General features: G+C 43.8%; 1 protein-coding gene across 1 annotated transcript; it reads right to left on the reverse strand.

Moving 5' to 3' along the window:
• Positions 1 to 284: 284 nt before the first annotated feature.
• Positions 285 to 24,926, reverse strand: ppp1r16a (protein phosphatase 1, regulatory subunit 16A). The gene is made up of 11 exons (XM_063206835.1): positions 24,773 to 24,926; positions 15,190 to 16,516; positions 12,993 to 13,063; positions 10,181 to 10,326; positions 9,250 to 9,353; positions 7,884 to 8,008; positions 7,484 to 7,609; positions 6,598 to 6,673; positions 5,163 to 5,292; positions 3,737 to 3,899; positions 285 to 2,997 (listed from the first exon to the last, which is right to left on the reverse strand). The coding sequence occupies exons 2-11, from the start codon at positions 15,461 to 15,463 to the stop codon at positions 2,491 to 2,493; spliced, it is 1,722 nt and encodes a 573-aa protein (XP_063062905.1). The 5' UTR covers positions 15,464 to 16,516; positions 24,773 to 24,926; the 3' UTR covers positions 285 to 2,490.
• Positions 24,927 to 25,248: the final 322 nt, after the last annotated feature.

Below are 25,248 nucleotides of genomic sequence, written 5' to 3' on the forward strand. Positions count from 1 at the left end.
GATAAAATGTGAATTATTATCTATACTCTCATTGCAGTTTGGTTTTGTTGTTTTTAAAGTGTTTTGAGAACACTCCACAAATTCCATCCATAAACGCAAACTCAGAAATTCTGTTTTGGATTGAACGGGGCAAACAATTGCAGGTATATTTTGGAAAATAACAATTATTGGCATGTTTACAGTTAAACTGATGGTCACTGATGACCACTAATCTACCTGTGCTAACTGCCACCTGCATGAATCAATGATTTCACCAAACTAAGAAGAGGGAAATACTGTACCAAAAACATTACAAAAGAAATACTTTTTTGCTTCTAGACACACACTTGAATTCTTTTCTTTTCTCAAACCTTTATTGTGTTCACGTACAGTAGGTCACTGTGGTAGGCATGTAGAAAGGTTGCCGCTTGACTCATTACTTCCATTTTGTGATCTAATTCAAAGTGTTCCATATGCCACTTGATACCGTAAGTAATTAACATTTTAAGCATATTTTCTGGAAAATAATTTTCATGTTTCTAAATTGAACTGGTTTATGTTTTCTTATGGCCACTGCTTCCATGGACAATGCTTTACTGAAGAGATGTTCTTGACAATTAATGTCTATAATTATAGCAAATTAAAACAAAGAGGGTTCTTTTTTACATATGGTATCAGTACATCCAAGTGAAATATACGTTTGGTCTATGAATACATTAGGAATGCTACACCAACTATATCGTTGAGTCACTTTTCAAAGCCACTCCCTTGGCAGACACAACACAATGTGCCCATAACAACAATGTCGGGACAACCATAACAACATAACAATAATGTTGGTACTTACAACCAACAAATGATTCTACAGCCATGTCAGTGCACTATACCATCCCAGTATGGAGTTTTCACAAAATAATAATATAAGATGAAACCCGAGACTTGATATTGCCACCTGCTGAAAGACACCGAAAATCACAGTTAACAGACACAAGCCCTACTGTATGCACTGACACCATGGGCTGAGTATGTCAAGCATATGGCAAAACAAAGTCACATGATTCAGGTTTAGACTGGAGCCAAGCCACAGCCTGTTCTGTTACATTGTGTTGTGTTCAGTTTCACCTCTAAATAAATTAAATAAATAAATCATAAAGTTTTTAAATCACAATCAGGCATGTTTCTCATTTTTAGGAAAAAAAATCAATATTGTCAACAATTTTACCAAATCAATTCACCAGTTGTACACATAAAAGTCATAACCAAAAATTTGAAATAGTCTAGACATACATAATCATTATTTTAACATGAGTTAACCCTTAATCCTGGAAAAAACACCTTTTACAAATAAGTACAAAAATTCTTCATATCTTTTTTTGAGTCAATGCTTCATCCTATAATTTTTACATCATTGGAATTCATTCAATTATCACAACTATACCATGATTTACAAATGGACCCCTTGTCTTTCCCACAAGTGCACAAGCAAAACTAAACACAGAAACCAATTTTTCCAGTTCAGTCTGACACAGTTGGTTGTTGTAGAGCCACACATTAAAAAATACATTACTCCAAAACACATGTTCATCAATTACTGCAAGACCGGTTTCTTCAATTCTAACACAGTAACGTGCAAAATTTGCAGATAATTTTCTGTGGAGGGTGTCAGCTAACATTTTTTTTTACATTTCCTTTTCAGGTGGAGTGTATTACTTGCTCAGTTTAACTGAACGAATCCGTAAACTCTTGCTCGAGGCCTTAGTTTTGGTCCACTTTTGTACACGAGGTTCTACGGAAGTTACAGTTGGTGCAATTTAACAGTGCATGAAAAGGTTAGTTAGTCCCTACTGACCCATGCTAAGCGGGTGAGGGTTTGGAATGCTGGCTATCAGTCATTTAAGGTGTAATCTGGTGAAAATATGTTAAGGCTTCAGTGAGGTTATTTTTTTAAGAACACAATCGCCCAAATAAAATAAATCTAACAAAGAACACAATTGAAATGGCATGACTAAGGGTGAAAAAGCATCACCCTTTTTTCCATTATTCCCGACATCTGAAGTGCAAGTATAGGCCCTCCGTAGTGCACTTGCCTTATGCAATCTCTGAAAGGCATCTTCATTTTGTTACTAAACACTACAAGTGTCCCTTAGATTCTGAGTTTCATATGCCCATGTCACCCAAGGCATCATGGGTAGTGACTACACAGCACTGCACCAGGGTTATTTTGAGCATGCAACAGAGCGCTGTGAATGTGAAGTGTGCAGTGTATGCATTTGTCCCATTTCTTGTCTCTATTAAGCTTATCTCCATTACAAACTTGACTTCAGAACATTTCATGTGAGCCAATGCATACTGTATTGTCTGTAAATGCCATGTAACACCACATGTGTGTGGGTATCTCAGGGACCATATCCCCGGTAAGGCTCATCTCCTTCACCAGACTGACTTCAAAACACTTCATGTAAGTTCGTGCTGTAAATGCCATGTAAATCCGCATGAATGTAAGTCTGTCCCCTACATGACACCACAGCAAGGCTCCTTCGTATTTGGAGGTTCCTCCTCCGGTGCCCGCAGTTTCAGCAACGGGGGATCCCCACTGGCCGGCGTAAAGTACACAGTGTTGGGCGAGATAATGTCCTCCTGTGCCCGCTGTGTCTCCGGGGACGGCAGGTCAGAGGGCAGCGGCTCCTCTTCGGGCTGGGGGGACAGGGGCGGGGGAGGCGCGGGGTGCTTGTGGAGCTTGGCGGCCGCCCGCTGCCTCTTGAGCTCGGCCAGCGTGTGGTGGGACTTCTCCCGGCTCATGCTGTCCGCCTTTCCATCGCCTTCCCCGACTCCAGGGGGCGCCGCGAGCTGGTAGGAGGCGCTGCGGTCCATGGGGCCCACTCGGTCGCCCAGCTCCCTGGGCAGGGACGACATGGACACGGCTGCTCCTCCATTCCCCAGGACCCCCATGTCCACCAGCCTCTCACCGTGGTTCGCCTCCTCCACGCCTGGTACTGCTGCCACAGCAGAGCTCGACGCCTGGTGTTGCAATACAGACAGGTCCAAACATTAGAATTAGTTGGTTGGTAAGAGTTCAGATGCAGACAACTTCAGTTCAGACAACTTTTAAATGCCATCTCAGATATATGTAGTGAAATCTGTACTGTAATCTGTACTGTATCAAGTATAACAATCCAAGTCTAATCAACAAAAGGTTGACTGATTGTTAAGTTCACTACATTTGCAGAAATACAGCCCATTTCTGTAGGTTTGTGACTTATGCACAATCTGAACTCTAGGGTGTCCCAGTGCCACTCATTGTAGGATCACCACCGGATGTGCCAGATCATTCTTAACCAGTTTTCAATTATGCTCTGCTTGAAGGGGGAGGGAGGGGTCTGTTAATCATTAACCCACACCTTTGTGGAGTTTGCATGAGAGCAAGTATGCTAAGTGGTAAAAGTGCAGCTGTGTGTGCATGGGGTCATAAAATATAAAATCATGTGTAGATACATGGGTAACACTTCATTTCATGGTTTCTTTTTTGTGCATTATTATCTTACACTGTACATACCTAGCTCCAACTCTTGCTCTATTGTACAGTATTGTTACATGCGGTTTCATACTTTGTTAAACTGTAGTAGTACCTACTGTGACAGGGAGTGTTAAATAAAGTGTAAGCTTTACATGTTTAAAGGTGTATATTAACTAGAAAGTTCAGCTGTACTCGTGCTTGACTGTCACTGTACATGTGTGGGCTTTTTTTTTTTTCTCTGACCATAGCTGGGTGTTGATTGAGCTCTGCGTTGGTTTGCCGGTCCTCGTCATCGTCTGGAGGCTCCGCCTGCCGTCCTCTGTCCTGCCACACCATGGCCTCCTTGTGGTGCTCCCGACGGTACAGGCTATTGCGCTCATTCACACTCGTGCGCCGCACCACCTTACTGCTCACGCACGCACACGCACACAGACGCACACACAGTTCCGGAAACGGGACAAAAATCAACATGCCTGTCCATTTGCTTGAAAAACTATGACTTTGGCAACTTTGACATCAGAAATTGACAAATTACTTTTAACACCTCTAAAAACGACAAGAGGTCAAAGATTGAAAGATCTGTCCCTTCTCCTGAACAATGTTAACATTGTCGACTTGGAAATAAGGAAGCAATCAAAGACCATGATTTACAGCCAATGAACGTGGCACTAATTTTCTTAACAGAACTTGAGCAGGAAAAACCTCCCCAAGACAGAACATTCTCTGCCCCAACTGACTATCACCAAAAATTGAGAACAAGCAGGATCGGCAGATTGACCTCATTGCAAAACTCACAGACGGCATGTGCAGCATACGATTGATTAATGATAAATGATAACACTATGATTAATTCAGCACAACTAAAAAAAAACACATTTTCCATGCCGTTAGTATTTTTTAACCCTGTACATCGAAGTAAGCTTTGGGGTGCATTTCTCGAAACCATAGTTGCTAACTATGTTAGCTACTTTGTTGTTTGCAATGCAATTTCCCATTGACAACTAACCAACCAACTAACTGTCTTACAACTACACTTTCAACAAATGCACCCCAGTTGCCATGTTTGGGACCAATAAAGTAAGATTTTGGTCTTGGATGTGCCCTCAAATGGCTGGGACACTGCACTGTTACGCTAGGGACCTGGGTTTGATTCCGGCCCAAGGTAACTTCCTGATCCTCCCCCGTCTCTCTCTTCCACTACTTTCCTACCACCATCTTTACTGAACTCTCAAATAAAGGTATAAAATCTTAAAATAAAAAAGTTAACAAAATAAATGAAGTAACATGTGCACCCTGTTCCCAGTCAAGACTGTTCTCCCTGTCAGGACTTTTCTCGGTCATTGTTACTCCCTCAGTGGTGGAACAAACCTCCAGAGGCAACAAGACTAGGGTCATCTCTCTCAACCTTCAAAAAGCAAGTAAAGACTCTTATCTTTCGCGAATATTTACTGCACTAATGCTTGAGCTGGCCCAGGCCCAGTGTATCTCCAAAGTATGTTGTGTGGGTGTGTATAGTATACTCTATTAGACCATGTGCTACTTGGTATCTGTACTTATTGTTCAGTCTATTTCCTTTGCACTTTCACTGCAAGTGATATATGCTATGATTATGTGTCCTCGACTGCAAGTCGTTTGGATAAAAGTGTAAATGCCAAATGGAATGCAATACCCTCTGCTGCTGGCGCTGGAGGCTCGTCTCTGCAGGGTACCCTTGTGGCGATCCTGGCTCTTCATGATGGCATCGTGCTTATGCTTCAGCTCCAGCATCTTCGCCCTCACCTCCTCATCCGCACACACATCTGTAACATAAAGTAATCCTCATCATCATCATTGTCATCATAAAGGCACAAACACGTAATTGACTTTGTATGGAGGAGCAGGCGACAGAAGAGACAAGAGTGCTAATGAGCTATAATTGGAATGTTGGAATACAAAAATCGTCATTTTCATCACATCTGCAAAATGCATCATATCTTAACCCTCATCTACATCATCACCACCACCACCACCACCACCACCATCATCATCATCATCATCATCATCATACCCTCACCTCCTCATCCACACACACATCTAGTACAAACGTCCTCATCTCTTAGTCCTTACCAACTCATCCATGCACACACAACCACAACAGACATCATTATCATCGTCACCATCATAGCCATTAACCATCATATCTTAACTTATGTGCAACCTGACTTCAAATAAAAATACAATGCAAATAAAAATATACTCTAACTCCATGATACAACAAAGTTTGGTAAGCAGTGTATTGTGGATGGACCCGGGTGTTACTCAAAGACACTCCTCTATTGGCAAAACAAGTCACCTTACACTGAACAAATACAGCTCATACATATCACTCAAAGATCTAAATTCAGCTGGAGACCGGTGGGACAGAAATGACCAAAGGAACGAGTTTGTTTTTACTACCTAAGTAAACCAACTGAGCATTTCTCTTTACTTATTGGTTATTGGGGCATATTGGAACTGCAACGGTGTGCGGATTAGTGACCTGTGTAGCACCCTTGGCCTCGGTGTGTAAATAGGGGATTGTATGAGATTGCAGGGCATTGGGCACTCTGCCCAGTAGGTAAAAGTGCTATATAACCGCAATCCATTTCAGACTTCAACAGTTCACCTATCCCACCACTAATCTTTTCTCCTTTCAGACATTGCAGACCCTCTGTACAATGGTCAGTGACGTTTCAGCAGTAGCACACAACAGGGCGGCGCAATGACAGCCTGTGCCACTATTGTATGGATTTATTTATTGCATTTACTATTCAAGAAGCATATCAATTGCAGCATATCAACCACCAATTACTAATTAATTTATGGGTATCAGAGGTTGTTGTGCCACCTGACTTATTACTAATTAAATTTGTAAGACAGTATGCTGACCTGTATCTTTGCAGACATAATGTAATTCAAATATAAATTCCACACATAGACACATTGTATCAACCTTTCAAAAGAGAAGGCATAAGTATGTAGACATGTCCTGTCGAGATGGTAGTCTCTTTCCCAGGGAACAACAGACAAATAGACATATACAAACAGGTACAATGCACATGTAAGCATGCAGAAGAGGCTCTTACCCAGAGGTGTCTCCTCCAGGACGGATTTTGCGCCCAAATTGGCCCCATGCGCCACCAGCAGCTCCACCATATGAAGCTGACACATAAGAACAAGACAGAACTTAGCATTCACACATACAGTACGAAGCTGAGACATGGGGGGGTGCACCGAAGCATGAGTGTGCCTGGAATTCAAATGGGGTTGCCTGAGATGTCTATGACACCACATACAATCTTAGACTTTAATAGATATCTACCATATAGATCAGGGATGAGCAACTTTCATGATGGGGAGGGCCACATTTTTTTCATCGCCACCGTCAGAGGGCCATATGACCACAGACCTAATCTCTATTGCAGTTTCCAAAATGACCTCTCAAGAACACCCTTGGCACAATTTGCAGCAATGACATTGAAATGCACAAGTAGGAGGGGTGCGCGTAAACCCCCTCTGTTAACTAGACAAATAGGACTACGGATGTCAATGCACCTCAGAGTTCGAGGTGCAGTTGGTTGCTGACTGCCAATATTGTTTGGAGGGAATAGGAGTACTCTCCCTCAGTCAACAGTATAATTACAACGGATTGATTCAGTAGGGATTTAAGAAAAAATGGTCATTGTTATTTATTTAATTTTAATTGTGTTTTATCCACGGGCCGCACTGAGTGAGGAGGCGGGCCGCACGTGGCCCCCGGGCCTCCAGTTGCCCATCCCTGATATAGATATAGGCCAGCATGTACAGTATGCTAGTGTAGCACATACAGTGTGTTTTTTCTTGTTATTTTTGGTCATGAAAAAAACTTGTTTACGGGTTCCACGAGAATTTTTGGATGTCAAAATGGGTCCTGGTCCAAAAAAGGTTGGGAACCACTGGCCTAGCTCTTTTTGTACGCCTCGCGCTACCCACCTGTCCCCAGCAGGCGGCAGCATGGAGTGGCGTCCAGCCGTCGCTGTCCTTCTCCTCCATTGGGAAGTTGTGCTCCAGCAGCATCTCCCCTACCGACAGATATCCATTGGCAGCCGCAACATGCAGCTGGACACCACGGGGAAAATCAGCAGTGTACAAGTAAACAGGACAGCGCCATTTAATTACATGCAACTAGCCCATTGAAATACAGTTTAGCCAAAGTGCTGCACAAAAAATCCAGAAAAAAAGGAGGAAAACATGCATAACTGACTACGTAGGAGATAAACACAGAGCCATTAATAAGAGCCATGTAAAATACGAAAACAAAAAACAAACAGACAAACAAGGGAGAAAAAAAACCCTCACCAGATATCTTTCAAAGAAAGTCAAAACCGCTTACCAGTGTGGCCCCTTGCTCATCCTTGGCTTTCAGGTCTCCTCCTTCGTTTATTAATGCCTGAACATCCACAAGCATATCCTTCTCCTTGGCTGCTCTGCACTCGTCTATGCGCTCTTGCGTGATGCCTGAGGACAGAACGAAAAGAGCATATCCAAATTAATTATTATAGAGTAATGAAGTAAAGTAAGTAATCACGGCTCACTTACACCATTCAAGACACACACTAGTCTAGTTTGTGTGTCATTATTAGATTCATACATGTGTCTTTATTAGTGCGTTTATATTAGACACATACATGTAATGTTCCTATGAAGTTTCTGTTTACACACTCCCGAACAACTGAACGCGGAAATCAGGCAATTGTTCAGCTATTGTTTTATCTTTTACCGGAGGAAGTGTCTATAGCATTCAATGCTGGGCAGAAAGCAAAGAACAACCCTGCACCTGAAGATGTTTCAATATTATGGATATCTACCACAACATGTTGAATGGTTGTAAAGCACAAAAGGACGACCTTCAAAAGGTCTACAATAACCAGAGGTGTCACAAGCAAAAGGAAAAGTAGGGTTATTAAGTGCTAGCACTAGCACACGATATTACATAGTGGTTACACCATTAACTCCACTGTACCCTAATGAGATAGATAGACCGTGTGGTTAATGGAAAAGACCAAGAACCTAACAAAGACCCACCAAAAACCTGATCCAACCAAGCGGATTGTAAGACAAGTACCGGTACACAGGCATGCTGGTTTCTCAGATAAGTTACCCGTGCTGGAAGGAAACTGTGTTTCCTTTTTTAACTTTTACTTTTGACACCTCTGACAATATTTAATGAAGGGGCACAAAGCAATGAGCAACCATTGAGCAAACATTTCAAAGCCAATATGCCCATCTCCTATCTAATAGTGTAGTAGTACTTGTCTCTGTCTCAACTTCATTTGGGCTTGGTCTTGAAGGGATTTGTGCATGAACCAAGCCACTCATGCTCAACACAAGATCTTACCGAAACACAATGTTGCGAAAGGTGTATCGTGATGTACAATGTATTGTGTCTAGTTTTAATTAAAGCATGTTGATTTTTGGTATTTGTTCTTCAGTTCACTGTAGTTTGTGATCATGTCATCATCGCTAGCACTGTAGTGATAGTTTGTTTTTTGTTTTGGCTTGGTCTGGATCTCGACTTGGTCTTCGTCTCAGTCTCTGTCTTGATTGCGATTGGTAATGTCTTGGTCTCGACTACATCACTACTACTAATACAAGATGTAACCTACTGCTCGACGCCTGATTTCCAGTTCTTCTAGCCCTCTCCATGGAACTGAGTAAAAAATGAAAGTGATTGTTAAGTGACTAGAGGCAGGACTTGCCTTTCTCCGCCATGACCATCTCAATGAGCTCCAGAGTGGCCTCATCCTCACAGAGGTCATAGGGCATGTTGCCATCCGCGTTCACCGCTAGCACGTCCGCCCCGCTGCAACAAGCAAGATACACAGTAAGCATCCTCGGCTGTTTAGACAGGCACTTCTCAATAAAATGCATTATTATGAAAATTAAACAATGGGCTTGGATTTGATTTGAAAAAAAAAAAGTCCTTGGGTGTTAAGAGAAGAGTTTCTAAGTAATAAAATACATTATTATACATCACTATGACAACTGCACAACGTGCTTAGGTTTGGAATCATCCATCTGGCATGAAAAGGTGACCTTTTTGATGGCCTTTCAGGACAATCTTATCAAATAACGTCAGTGCATCACATGAGTGGTTTGCAGTGTGGTATGGTGGCATTTGGTCCGAGAACCAAAATTACAATTTCGAGCCCAGAATGCACCGAATGCTAGCCAGAAGAAACAAGCTTGAGGACTGAAATACAAAATGGCATCAGCATCTATGCGGAGAGCTGTTAAAACCTCTGTGGGTGAGAGAAGATATCATCACACAGGATGTGGACAGAAGCAAAATATTACAGGAAATGTCTAAAGTCATATCACACAGGCATGTTAACAAGGAAGTGAGTAGGACCTAGTGTAGGTGTAGACTGAAGGTGAAAAAATGGGAGAAAGTCCACTTATTACAGACAAGGAAATCAGGATGTGGACAGAAGCAAACTGTTACAGGAAATGTGAAACGATTTGACAAAGGTCACATCATATAACACAGATAAGTGCATGAAGAGGTGACTTGATGTACAGTAGTTGCATGGTGTAGGTGTGTAGGTAGGTAAAGTGGGTTTATTGCAGGCAGGAAAAGCAGAGTTGAACCATACATAAAATCAGAGAAATGAAAAAAGGTGAACTCACGACTCCACCAGCAGCTGCACTAATGAAGTGTGTCCACAGGTGGCAGCAGCGTGCAGCGGGGTCCATAGCTCACTGTCACAGGCGTTTACAGCGGCCCCTGCCTCGACCAGGCAACGCACTATGTCCTCAAAGTCATCTATACAACACTGCAGACACACACAAGACAAGGCAAGTTCATTTGTATAGCGTATTTCATACACAAGTGCAACTCAATGTGCTTCACAACAAAGAAATTAAAAGCAAAAAAAAGGAAACAAGACAGAAAGAAAGAAATTAGAGAGAAAGAAAATTAAAACATTAGGTCAGGATAAAACATAAGGCAAAATAAAAATAAGAATGAAACATGCTGCTAAGGGAAAGCATCTGAGAACAGCTTCGCCTTGAGTCTAGATTTAAAGTCACCAACACACGCACGCACGCACGCTTGCATGCACACACACACACACACACACACACACACACACACACACACACACACACACACACACACACACACACACACACACACACACACACACACACACACACACACACACACACACACACACACACACACACACACGTTTGCCCTTCTCAAATATGTAAACCTTTCCTAGCATAAGCATTACACACAACAGATCGCAGGAAACAAGAAGTAGCCTGCATTAACACAGATTACGGGTAAGAAAGAATGCTACAGTTGGCAAGGGATTATGTAAACTGTTTAATACTGGAAAGTACACTCATTTTTTCCATAAGATGCCCACTTACATGTGATAGCTAGTTATTTGTTGATAGCGAATCCTCTACCACAGTGGTTCTCAAACTTTTTGTGTGAAGTACCACCTGAGAAAATATTGAGCTCTCCGAGTACCACCTTGACAACCAACATTAGAATATCGCAGTAAAGGCCTTCCATTTTCACTTTTGCCAGTCAATACAGGAGAGGTTCATAATGGCATGAACAGATACGGTCAGATTCAGTGCAAGTTTGTTTTTACATTTCTTGCTTGCCTTGTATTATTCTGCATTATGTTTTCAGATTCATAAAATTCAATTTTACAAAATGTGAGACCAAAGAGACATTTTCAACTGCAACAACTTGATCAGCCTTCAAATTAATCCACAAAAAAATTATTCTTCCAAGTACCATCAGAGATCTCTCAAGTACCACCAGTGGTACGCGTACCACAGTTTGAGCACCACTGCTCTACCAATACGTTTCATCCATTTGGTTTGCTTTGGCTTGTGTAATTTATTCACATGCTCAAGAAACAACTAAAATACAACACATTCAATCCTAAATGTGGAAATCCCAGTTGTTCTGTGGGCAGTGAGTAAAAATATAAATAGTATTTGCATAGGCCTCCCCACCCTTCTGCTAGGTAAACACCCTTGTCCTCTTTCTAAGGACAGAGGGAGCACACACACAAAAACCCAACACAGACAGGAGCAGCAAGCGCAGCGTACTTCAAAAGAACTCCCACTCCGGATTAGTAAAATGACTGTCTTAGTGTGTTTTACCAAGCGTTTGTGCTAGCCACCACAACACAGAGAGTGCCTGTGTGTAGAGACGTGTAGGGGTGTGTTTGCTTGGCCCCGTGTTTTTTCCTTTGACAAATAGGGCCCACCTGCTCGTCAGAGGGGCGATTCTTAACAGTTCAGGTAGGTGAGTGTGTTTTAATGTGTACCGGTGTTGTACAGTCTTAACTCGAGTGTGCCCGTGAGGCAAGAGCTTTGTGAATGATTGCACTCACTGAGTGGAAGCATGCAAGGGAGGGAAGTTGTAAATAAAGAAAGTACTGTAGGGAGGTTTTCAAATTGGGCCATTTTCAACTCCTAGTTTTTTTTTCTCTCTCTCTCTCCTTCCATTCCCTCATGTTCTTTACGGAACACCTACTTGACAGAGGTAAACACGAAGAGCACTCTGGGGAGTGGCACTGAGTCAAAGGTTCTGTAAGCATCTGGACATTTTCTTCCAGGGAGGAATAGTCTTCACAGGGAAAAAGTGTCCAAAACACTCAATCAAAACAGCATTATTGTTCATCTTTCCTTATAATACTTTTATTTATGAGGTACAAATCAGAAGTCATTATTGTTATTAAGCCATTAAGATGTTAATTATTTCACGACAACTATTTAAAAAGGTAATATTTCCCTCTCTGATGTAATGTTTCTAGCTACAGTATGGGCAATGATTAGGCAAGCCTAAAACCATTCTGCAGGACTCACCCATACACAGTGGACTCACCCATATACTATCTGATATGGCAGAGCATTGGAGTCTGCATTGGAGACCACATGTAACTTGAGGAGAGGCTATATGTCATACACGTGTCTGGTGACACGTCTAGAGGTGTGCATTATACAGCCAACGTGTATGGATGACATAATAAATTGCAAGTTTTCTTATTCAGCTAGTCAAAAATGGAAAATGTGTGATCATCAAAGATTGTAAATGTTGTATGTATCTGCTGATGCAGAATACTCTTGGCCTGTTGCAAGATGGAGTGTTGTTTACAGTGATGTCATCTGTCTTGTTGGACTTTTCTTGAAACAATCGTGTCCTCTGTTGCTATTGTGGTGAAGTTCATAAACTGAAATGACTAAAATTGTGTCTTTTGTTGAATTGTCTGTTTATAGCCCTGCACTGACAACAAATGTTGACATTTTACAACTATTCACAAAGGTCAACAAAACTTCCAGACAAAGAACTGCAGCTGAAAATCACCCTAGCTGTGTATTTGCAGAAACATTGATTAATGTACAATATCTGTTAACATCAAAAAATGAAAATGAGATGAAAAGAAACGAAATGTAGAGTATGGTGTACCTGGTGCAACGCTGTGAGGCCATCCTCGTTGACCAAGTCTGGACTGACTCCACTTTTCAGCAGCTCCCTCACTGTAAACGCAAGCAGGTCAAACAATCAACACAAGGCCCCTCTTTATTCTCCCTTCATCATTGTTAGCTGTCGCCATCAAGGCAGCGCATTAACAAATAAGCATTGTTAATCACATTCATCAGCACAGTCATTATTACTCCAAGCATTAATGCCCCAAGCTCTAAGCCACTTGCAGTAATGGGGGCATGTGGAAAGAATAATATTGTGGTTTGATTAGATATAGAAAAAAGAGCAGGCCTCATGTAATATGAGTCATTTCCCATCCAGTCTGTTTATAAGAGCAGGGCAGTGTGAAGTTCACACCGAGCTTGGTCCGAGTCCAATGTCAAGACAAGGAGAAGCTTTTCTAGTCAAATTGCAAAGAGGTGAATGAGACACACAATAAATATGTGCGTTTAGATGGTGGTCCAGTAATGAACTCTTTAAGACCCTTGCATAGTTTCCGGCACTAGATGGAATTTTGTTTGTTTTGATTACTAGTACATTATAAGAACCTTTTAGAAACGTCTGAACTGTTTGTCTGGGTTCTTGTGTTTGTAATCCAGATATCTAAGTTTGTATTACACACTATGTTTTGGCTGTTGGAAAGGCCTTGGGGGGAGACTGAAAACATGCTTTGTTTTGTGGGTGAAGCCTACTGAGAATCTTGTGTAATCTCGCCTTAGCCGGAAACTCTAAGAACCAAATGCTTCAAATTATTTGCATTAATCTTGCAACTTTGTGAAATAGTTCAAGGAAAACTAAATTGTACCCTACTATTTCACTTCTGAATACTTTACAAAATAGTACTGCCAGTGCTGCTGGATAGCTACATCCATTCTGTCCTGAGTCTGCAAATGAGGAATACAGTGCTGAAGTCAGTCATGAACAATACTGCCTGATGGAAACCCTGATGTGGCCAACCGGTAGGGCACTCATCTGCCATGCAGCCGACCCGGGTTTGATTCCCAGTCATTTGCAGACCCCTCCCCATCTCTCTCCCCATTTACTTCCTGTCTCAAACTGTCCTGTCATCAATAAAGTCATCAGGAAACAAGCCCTAGCGATAAAGGTGCCTTTTCGTTTTTTTTTTTCTTTTCTTAAATAAAAAAAAAACATAATGGCAGCATTTACTTTCAAAGCTTAAACCTCCAGAAGAACACAACAGCCCACACAGGTCAGGTGTCGGCACCACACAGCCACCACAGGTGCATGAAACTGAAGAAAAAAGCCTCGCTGCTTGCCACACCATTCCCTAGAAGATCAACAAGGCGGTCATAGGGTGAACCTGATCTGAGCATGTTCCTTGAGCACCGCGAGGTATAGTACAGGCCAGCCCCTTGAGGAATAGCCAATTAGCATTCTGGCACATACAGCCTTTCTGCTTTGGTGACATTTGACCCACGTTTGTCCTGGCATGCAAAGCGAGTGTATCCACAAGGATTATTCCTCAAGATAAAGGCTGGCAGCTTTCATAGAGCTAGTTAAAGCAGCACTACGTTGTTTTTAGCACTATTTTATCTAAAAATGCCATTGCTTTTTAGAGAAAATTCACATCAGATATGACATCCTTGGTACAGGTACTGATATATGTAGACCAGAAGTTTAACTTTCCCTTGCAAGGAGAAGGTGTCATTACATCGTCATGACATCATCATTGCATCATCATTACATCATCATAACATATGTGCATCTCTATAAATCGGCCACATAAATCAATATGTGGATACTGGCCAATATTAGCCCAATGTTAAAATTTCAACTTTCGACTGAAGGAATGGGTGCATCTAAAAAATAGAACAATTAAGTTGTACTTTCTGACAACACTTGAGTTACTGGATTGATTTAGACTAACAAGAAAGTACTTGGGGGGCTTGGACTGGGCGCTCGATGGCATACACTCACCTAGCCTGATTATCTTCGACTTTCAATGGTCTGACCAAGAGCATAACCATTAGCGTTTCCCAAACGGCATGGTCGACCTGCCTCCCTAGGTTTGCTACTGGTTGACTGGTTTCCGACTAATTGGGTGGAGTTCCCAATTTTTCTGGAGATCAGAAACGATATTTACATTGCTCTTGGCCTGACTAGAGGCAATGCTGAAGGTGTTGCGTCACTAGGAGGGCGTGGCCTGGCATACACTCACCTTCTTCCAAGTCATTGCGTGCCGCTGACTCCAATAAAGTAATGTTACTGGGGAAGGTGACCCTGCGACCTTGCTCTTTGTCCTTGTCCTTGTCCTTCTTCTTGTTCTTGTCCGCCTTGTGCAGCGCCTTGCCACCGCGGGCGCTGTCCTTCTCCATCTGGGCCCATCCCTTCAGCTGCTGCGTCCGTCGCTTCTGGGCGTGCTTGAGCCGCTCCGTGGCGGACAGCCGTCCGACCGTGGCCATCTCTGCAAGCAGCTCCGCATGTTCCGCCATGACCTTTGACCCCGAGCCTCTGGCCTATGGACCCTGGCCCACGCCCCCCCTGGTCCCGTACCCTCCACAAAGCTTAGCAAGTCTGTCCTTGTGTCGACTACAGGTTGAGGTTAAGATGAAGTGAAGAGCTGGGTGGATCTTCTGAACATCCCAATGGTGGCACCAGCCCAAGGTCTCTTTTAATCAGAAGCTTTAGAGACCTTTAGCTGCTGATGCCAAAACCATGGGTGTAATCCAAGAAAACAGTCCTCAAGATCAATTTAAACCACCATCATTCTGACAGTGACAGGATGGGGGGGGTGCTTTAGAGTTTCACAAAAAAAACAGGAGAAGGGTAAAGGATTCAAAATTGTCCTGTATGGCTGTAGTAAAAAAATGGCTGACGTAGGCTCCTCAATCCCCTACATGCCGATACGCGATAGAATGGAGTTCCCACTCCTCATTTCCAATACTAAATATTCCATATTGCGACACCATACTAGGTGCCACTGAAGTACAAAACTTAAATCCATGGGTCGGTTTTGTTCAAATTAGTACAAAAGAGGTAAGGCATGGTTATGGTGGAAACGGCTACTAATCCATCTTCAGACTTTAAATCCATCCTGGATTGGTCAAGAGCATTTCATTTGCCACTCTCTGAGTAACACACTTTTCAATACACCGTTTTCCAAAAACATCCAGGAAAAAATAGGTCATTTCTCCACCTCTCACTTGCGCAGTGAAGAAAAATCATACTGAGGAGGTCTGTAGGTCTTTGCACGCCAGTGCAAAATCCAGAGCACACAATCAAATGATGGTATTCCACAAAAGTAATGGGTATTTCATCCATAAAAACTAGTGTCTTTCTCAATGCATCCTGAACTGAAGGGGAAGCAGGAAGTGATGATGGAGGGCTGTGTCCAAGACACGACAGGACGTGGTGGCGGCTGTAATGCTTCAATGAGTTGTTCATTTAAACCCAGGACACAGGACATGTGTGGAGGTCGTAAACGGCAGCATCAGGGTTCAGCTTCAAGTCATGGCCCTCCTGATAGCAGCACATGGCCAGCAACTCTGACAGAGAGAGAGAGACAGAGAGAATGGTTAACTTCAGTAAAATGGATAACATCTAAGCAAAGGCCAAATAAAGGCAAAAACCGGGTCTGCACCACATCTAGGCCTACGAGCCAGAACTTTTATTTTGTTACACACGCCTGCGTGCGCACATAACACTGTGGTGTGCATATCGTGTTACAAAGGCCATGCAGGTAATTCTGTTGAGAGAGAGAGAGACAAAGAGTGAGATGAGAAGGTTTTACAACTGTTGTAAACACCAGGCATACAGTGTACACTGCATCGGTCTTATCATTTCACATCTATGGGTTTGCTTGCGCTCTCTGTTTCTCTCTCTACCTCTCCCTCTCTCTCTCTCTGCACTCTGTCACTGTCTTCGCTTTCCCTCTATCTCTAGTTGGGGGTAATAGGAGAAGAGGGCCGCCTTTCATTAATGATTGACTTCTCAAGCAGCAACTCTGCTCCCCTGCATGTTTAGCAATGAGGCAATGTACGGACGTGTGTGCGTGTTTGTGTGTGTGTAGGGAGGACATTCCGTAACTCACCGTACTGCCTCACCCCTGGCACAAACTCCAACACTGCCCCCCCCCCCCCCCCTTATGAGGGAGGAGTACCCCCACCACCTGCCTTCTCTCCAACCCTCTCTCCTCCAACACACTCCACTCCGTTCTGCTTCCCTCTATCAGGACTTCTCACGCGAGCCTCTCTCTCTCTTTATCTATCCCTTTTCTGTCCTAATAGGCACTGTTTCTCTCTCTCTCTCTCTATATATATACATTTTTTGTCCAAATAGTCTCTCTCTCTCTCTCTCTCTCTCTCTCTCTCTCTCTCTCTCTCTCTCTATATCTCTCTCTCTCTCTCTCTCTCTCTCTCTCTCTCTATTCATTATTCAGCAGGCCCAGAGAGAGGGAGCCGAGGGAAGGTCAACCAGACGACTGTACGCCAAAGCATATCTCTAACACACAGCAAAGCCGCTCAACGCTCCGCTCGGGCGCATGCGTGTGTCACACACGTGCCGTTTTACGTTGCAAAGTAAGCACTCATTTACATTACATCTGACCCACAGATCAGATGGCGGCGGGGGGAGGTTGTGGGAGAGGGTCTGTGTAGTGTACTACTAGTGTTGAAGCGTGTGTGGACCCACACTCACAGAGGAGTGGGGAGTGTGTGTAAATATTCCAGCATTCAATCGGTCTCGGACAGGACGAAGCTCCAAATACCTCTGCAGCGAGGGGCTATCACTCGAGGATTGTTGGGTATGGTGGTTCAACACTGAAACCATGGCACCAGAGATCGCCAGAGACCATTTCCCTGGTTTTTGGTTACACAAGACCCGAGCCCACGGCTCTGGTGGCCGCCCGCGCTGTGCTGTGCTTATTCAAGCATTGCCAAAGACCAGCTTTTCGGCGTCTGCCTGCCTGGTTCGTCCAGCTACAATGATGTCAAGATCACTAACCTATATTTAGGACAAAAAATTCTGTGGCAGCGAGTGCCGCCTACAATGTAAGGATTTCCTTAGTCTGAGTATGAATAATGTGCTGTCCTTTACAGTGCTGTAAAAAGGCATCTTCAAACACACACTTGTGTTAACAGCGCCCACCTAAATACAAAAGCAAAAAAGTCAAAAGTTTAAAAGTTAGTCCTAACACCAACTTGTGACTGGGCTAAAAAGTTAGTTTTACACCAGCTCATGACTAGGCCATCACAAGAACACTCACCACACATGTCAATAATCCATTTTGCAGTTGGGTGTATCCAATAATCTCTAGCGTGGCAGAAGGTAATTCCTCTCAGACTGGAATGCTACTGGAGGGCTACAGACAAAAGGCCGCAGGAACCCAACCTATACATCACATTACAACACTGCATTACCCGGCAAACATTAAACACACTTGCATACCACCTCATGATTTAGGACTGGGCTGGGCAGGCAAGCAGGCAGGCAGAGAGGCAAGCAGGCAGGGAGGGCCCTGCATGACCTGAGCTTTGGTAAGAAATATTCAGCACGTGCTTGGCTATGGCAACTCCCCCTCACCAATGCCTTTCCACCACAGTGAACCAGGAAGAAAAGAGGCCATTATGCAGAGGCTGGCTAAGCAGATTGGGAACGCAAAAGGAGGGCGAAGAGGAAAAGGAGGAGGAGGAGGTGGAGGTGGAGGTGGAGGAGCACGGCATGATGGGAAGGAGGGGTGGTAACAGAGAAATTTTACCAAATTCATCCAAAAAAATGTCTTGGTAAGAGCAAGGGAGAAGTGGGGCGAAATCACAGAACAAGACAGAGGGGAGTTAAAGAGAAAGAAAGTTGCAGATTGGACAGGAATGTAATGTAATGTGTCCAGCTGGGGTGCCTAGACAAGACAGCTCACAGACAAGCTCTTTTAAGGGCATAAATAGTTTGCAGCTACAAAACAGCACTAAAGTCCAAAGCACCTCTGGTTACTTGGTTACACAAGTTTTATTTTGCTGACTTTATTAGCATTCTTTGGACTCGACTGAGGTGCTGTTCACACGTATCCGGAACATTTTAAATATGGATATTTTATCCTGTTTAGGTGTAAATGCAACAGGTGGATAAAAATAATAACTGCATTGGAAAACGTGTGTTTTAGCCTCCTAAATGGGACATTTTTAAAACCAGATTTTTGATACACTGATTTTAAAACTCTGTTAACATGTAAATGGACGGCCAAAACCAATGCGTTTTCCATATATGTGTAAATTTCTTCTGAAAGTTGCCAAACTAGTCCTGAATGACCTGAATGTTCCGCCTCATTATACTCTGATTGTGTTTGTTTAGCATGCTCAGTGCCAGGCAGGCGCAGCCTAATAAAACCTCTTTTCCTTGTTCCTTGGCTTCATATTCAACAGACATCCACACGCCACCGGGTCACCAATGAATGGGGCTAATGATTAAGAGGAAACTATGAAGAGGGCACTTTGCATTTTTAGCTCTAATTTGTTTGTTTGGGGGGTGGGAAGTAAGGGGTGTGGATAGGAAAGAACATCCAAAAGAAAATCTGTATGGTGTGTGTATCCATGCAGTACTAATAAACACCGGCTTATGACTTCACTTCCTCTTCCTGACTCAACTTAAGACAGATGAGCATCATGGGGAGACTAAGCTTATAATCCATCCTCTTCTGAAAGTTTGAGTGGCTTAAATTGGCCAATATTTTGCCAGGCAACATCCCTTCCCATCCCACACTCACACGCATAAGCACACACCAAACACACACCACGCACACCACACACACACACACACAAGCACAAGCACACACACAAGCACACACACAATCATTCCCTATCTCCCTTCCTCTCCCACTCTCCCTGCCTGTAATAATGTCCTTCCTAACTGCCACAGATGTCTAACCCCAGTCTGCAGGTGGGTCTCTCTCTACAGCAAGGTCACCGCCTCCTGTCTGTCCACCATGGCCCCATGGCCACCATGCTCACTGCCATCCATGCAGCCAGGCATAGGAACCCATGTTTGCGTCTGAACAACACAGCACGGCAACAAGCAACAGGCAACAGGCAACAGGCACGGGCCCATATCAATCTGTCCTCATGATGACACACAACAACATAAATCCTGATAAGGCCGTGTGTGTACTGTGGCCGCCCGCCCGCCCGCCTGGGAAGGAAACAGCGTGACAGTGGCGCCTGCAGAGCGAAGCAGAGCTGAGCTGAGCTGAGCTGAGAGTGAGTTTTGACCCCTCACGTGCATCCACGCCCTTCCTTACTCACAGTACAGTACGGTAGTACTCAGTGACAGAAAGTGTCAAGACAACAAAATGATGCACTTCTCTAAATAGTACTTAGTTTATGCCTTTTTTTGTCTGTTTATGTCTCTGAATCCTAACACTCAGCCACAGAAAGTAAAAGGAAAGACAAAAATATACTCTTCTCAAAATCAAAACACCACATTTTATGTTCACACACACACACACACACACACACACACACACACACACACACACACACACACACACACACACACACACACACACACACACACACACACACACACACACACACACACACACACACACACACACACACACACACCAGGTGTTCAGTAGCCAATAAGATGAGCCAATTCTGAATATAATGCAATGCTTGGGAGCCCCACATGAGCCTACGTTCACACAGATGTCTAAACAGGATGTGATAAGCCCTTCGCAGTATCATTTGGGTTACATTATAATCACACAGGCCCAGACAAGGCAGGACTACAAAAGAGGCTGCCATTCATTTTCAGAGTGAGCCAGCTGAGCAATGCCTTGCCTGTCATGTGCAGTCGAGACCAGTTTTATAGTTTCTCATTACAATGAAATTCAAAGCTGATGCCCAATGCCAACCAACTAAGTTGGAGAGCGTGTCTATGTTCCCACAGCAAATTGGTCCCACAGCCCATTGATCACACATCACTAAGATTTTTAACATAATTTTTAGGCCTATTGGTTCTCTTAGTTTACTTGGAAATGTGGGAATATGCAGTTGGAGAGCATAGGGCTTATATTTGAATAATTTCTTAAAACTGTGGGAACATGGAGCAGCAGGAATAAGCTGGGACCACTTGGGCTGTGGGACCAATGGGCTGTGGGAACATAGAGCTGACCCCACTAAGTTGCTAACTGACTAGCAACTGAGCTGTATGAAAAATCCTGGAAAGATCCTAGTACCAGTAGTCTGAAAAGCCACTTCTACAAGTGTCATTCCAAGGTCTGTAAAGTTCGACCTCCAGGTGAAGCATCAAGCCACATCGACTTTGTGTACTACTGTAGTGGCTGCATTGAAATGAAATCAAGCGCAGACAACTAGGTGGTCCCAGCCTGGATAGCATAGCAATAGTCTGACCTCCAAGAAAATCATCTAGCGGCTAGATTCTAGCCTAACGTTACAAACATGTCTGAAATGTTTGTCAAGGAGAGGGAGAGAGAGAGAGAAAAAACTCACAAGCAGAAGAGACTTGCCACTGTTCTTGTTTAGCTTACTTTTAGGCCGTAGCAGCAGTCTCGACGCAAGAGATGATGAGGTTGTTATCTTTCATTCATAAATAAATCCAGACTACAGACTTCCTAAAGAAAAGGTTTCCAGTTAGACTTATGTCAAGCTGCGCTGCTCCTCCTTAAGTTGAGTACACAGCAGGTGTTCTGAACGAATGAGAAATCAAATGACAAATTCACCCGTGCCGTGAATTTTCGGGACGTTATTCTCGATCAGTTACTTGCATCTCTACTGCGTTCAGTCAGACTAATGAGATTTCGGGCTAATAGTCTGAAAGACCAATGACATGGAAACTACCATGTGAACGTGACAGAAAAACAGCAGCAGCGTTGGCATGGTTTCAGAGGGGTGATTTGAAAGAGTTCATCGCCGGGTTGCCCGTTCTGTTCTCGACACTTCTCATTGTCCAGATCCAGTCACATCATCAGCATCTGTGGAGTTGTGTGTGTGTGTGTGTGTGTGTGTGTGTGTGTGTGTGTGTGTGTGTGTGTGTGTGTGTGTGTGTGTGTGTGTGTGTGTGTGTGTGTGTATTTATTTACTGAGAGGTTATTGTCAGTGATGGGTTTGATCTGGGCATAGAAGCATTCTTTAGTTGTGTAAAATGGAAAACAATGAAAGGGTGTGTGTGTGTGTGTGTGTGTGTGTGTGTGTGTGTGTGTGTGTGTGTGTGTGTGTGTGTGTGTGTGTGTGTGTGTGTGTGTGTGTGTGTGTGTGTGTGTGTGTGTGTGTGTGTGTTCTGTCTGTCTGTCTGTCTGCGTGCCAGCACGTGTGAATGCCTGTCACTGTAAACAAGGAATACAGTGTGACCAGGGCCAAACTGACTAACAGTCGACTGACACGCCAGGCCACCGCTCAGCACGACCAATCACCACCCAAGTTCCCCACCCAAACACACAGTAAGTCACTTAAATGGGTTTGTTTGTGCCGAACGAAGTCTCCAACAGTTTGTCCTCGTTGACTTACTGAAACGCTGCACCCTGAATATCACTGAAATGCATGCCAAGGAGAAATATGGGTTAGAGCATGAGGGCTGAGACAGTCTCGCAAGGTTGGATTTGAGGTGAGGCGTGACAGTATCAGACCATATGTGACCAAAACATCTTTAGACATGAAATTCCGTAGCCTAGTGTTTCCTGGAGAATATTTTTTAGTCAAAGTGGGTGGTGGGTTAGCTTGTATGAGAGAGGCATGTGATATCATGGTTGGAAAGGTTAGGCCTGCATTCTGCAGTGTCATGAAAACCCAGAAGAGTTCATACAGTTATTGTAAAACAACTTTATAAATGTACATTCCCAATACAAAATGTTTCCAGGGGGCATAGTCATGGTGGGAGGTGGTTATTGTCACGCAAGTTCGCCTTCTTAACTATAAAACGCTGGGGGAACACTCTCCCTATTTAGCCCTTATTTCATCCATATCAGAGGGGGAAAACCCAAGAATTCCAATTCCACAACACAGTTTAACTAAACACCCACCATCCATGCCTTGTAAACCTCGAGGCACAAGCTGTACTCAAAGCACTCCATGATGACCGGGAAGTTAAGCTGCACTGCAACAGTTCTTGCAACACTTCTTCATAAACTATGCGCAGCCGAACTAAATCAAATGTTGAGCTAGCTGGAGGAGTTTGAACCACAGCTTACAGAGCTGAAAAAGTGTGTGTGTGTGTGTGTGTGTGTGTGTGTGTGTGTGTGTGTGTGTGTGTGTGTGTGTGTGTGTGTGTGTGTGTGTGTGTGTGTGTGTGTGTGTGTGTGTTGAGGCTGAGTGCTGGAGAGTGATAAGCCTGGTCATGTGTAGGCTACAGTGAGATTTAGAGCAACAGGAGGGGGATAAAAAAAAAAAATCAGTCTCCCTCCCTCGCATTTGTTCTCCCAATGTGTATGAGCGAGTGACTTGGTTACGCAGGGGAAGAAGTGGAAAAGGAAATGGAATTTGAAGAAGGGAAGAGGGAGAGAGGGAAGGGAAGGGAAGGGAAGGGAACTGGGACAAAGGCGGAATGACAGGGCAAGAGACAGACAGGATATGGGGGTGTGGGGGGTAGCAGAGGATAAGGACAGAGGAATCTCCAACACACAGTAGCGCTCAGATACACAGCATTGGTGATGATGAGAGTGGAGAAGAAAAAAATGACTCTTTGGGAGACAGGAAAAAACAGGAATTTCCGAGGCTGTGAGAGGAATTTGAAGAACAACTCCAACACAGGAATGTGATTAGGCTGTTGGTAACTTGGCCAACGTATTATGTGTTTTTGGGTGTCAGGAAGTCAAGAAGGCTATTAGCCAACACGTTCTTTACCTCCGAAGTCAGTTCGTTTTTACTAGCACCCCAGGGAGTGGTCATGATTCTGTCTGTCTCTGGACACCATGCCAAATGCAGCGGCTTAAGGCCAAGGTTACCCTGGATTAACTGCTCCAAATTACGACAGGTAGATTTCAACAGGACACATCGGTAACCTACACATCACCTTTTACATGTGTCTAATTCTCTACCTTTGCCAGGGGTCCTGACTGAAGTTCCCAAAGCGAAACCTCTAACTTACACAGGGTCGCCCTTGACTAATGGGCGTGGCCTACATCAGAATCCCATTCATTGCAACATTGTATTTATTGCAATACATAGGCTACAGCAAATTCCATTCGTTCCAGAGACCGCATATTGGTTTCTATAGGCTACAGCCTATTAATGACTATAACCACTGGTCATTGCCTACTATATGTGTAGGTGTTGGACTGTAGTGTTGACAATATTAGAGGACAACGGGCAAATAGTTTAGTGTCCCCCAGCATAGACAAGTGAAACAGGTGACGCCGCCTCAGGTGACTGAGTATCATTACTGTCATGTACAGCCTGTTGCTCGATTGGCCCATGCTAGTGTAGTGTCTGGGCTACTAGGTTGAGTACGCAGGTGACCATTATTACGGGACCAAAAAGGCGCGCAAGGGAATGTATTTCTAAGAATCAGTGAGTTATTTTATGACCAGTGGACTAAATGCCTAACTGCTAAAAGAGATCACTCAATTTTTACGCGCATCGCTAACCTGTCCCTGCCACCACCTGCTCTACTCCTCTACTTGGCTACCACCACTTCATCACCCAGGGCTAAGTATTTAGCCAGCTACCCAAGCAGCTAAGACCGACCAACGCAGCCACTTTGGACTTTGCGCGCATCTGAGCTGTAACTTTCCTGCGCCAAATGTTGCTTCTTTTGAGCGTGCGCCTTTGAAGTTCGAATAGAATAGTTGGCCTTACCTCTTCCTAGCGCTCAGTGTCTGACAGCGAGACGTGTTCTCATATCCGCGTTTCTTCAACTCGACAAGACCAGCTGCCGCTGCTGCTACTGCCGTTGCGTCCCCGTGCTTTCACCTCTAGGGAAATGCTTCACCATAACAACCGCGCTCCTCATTGACGGGGAGAGAGAACACCCCTCCAACTGCTGCTGCTGCTGCGTTTCTGGTGCTCTCGTTCCCCCTGCCGTGCCTAGAGCAGAATGACATCTAAACACAGCACACAAGTCATCACTAATTAACACACCTGCAATACAACAGAATGAATAGTTAGAGTAAATATTAAAATGATTCAGGTTACCAACTTCCTTTCCAAACAATATATTATAGATTTGGAAATGGGAAATTTTCATCCGATTACTTCTGACAATCCACTAACGGCACATTTCTGGCTGCCACCGCACCATGCCATATTTACCCACAGGTGGCATTGTTGTCTTG

This window comes from Engraulis encrasicolus, chromosome 9, assembly GCF_034702125.1.
Source record: "Engraulis encrasicolus isolate BLACKSEA-1 chromosome 9, IST_EnEncr_1.0, whole genome shotgun sequence".
Lineage (NCBI taxonomy): Eukaryota > Metazoa > Chordata > Actinopteri > Clupeiformes > Engraulidae > Engraulis > Engraulis encrasicolus.

Bases quoted from the DNA above. Each gene is read 5' to 3' on its own strand.
- ppp1r16a (XM_063206835.1), bottom strand. From the start codon at position 15,463: ATGGCGGAACATGCGGAGCTGCTTGCAGAGATGGCCACGGTCGGACGG. The intron at 8,009-9,249 runs GCAAGTCCTGCC...TTCTGTCCTCAG, and splicing joins GATGGTCATGGCGGAGAAAG to GCATCACGCAAGAGCGCATA. The intron at 7,610-7,883 runs GTAAGCGGTTTT...CGTGGTGTCCAG, and splicing joins ATGAGCAAGGGGCCACACTG to CTGCATGTTGCGGCTGCCAA.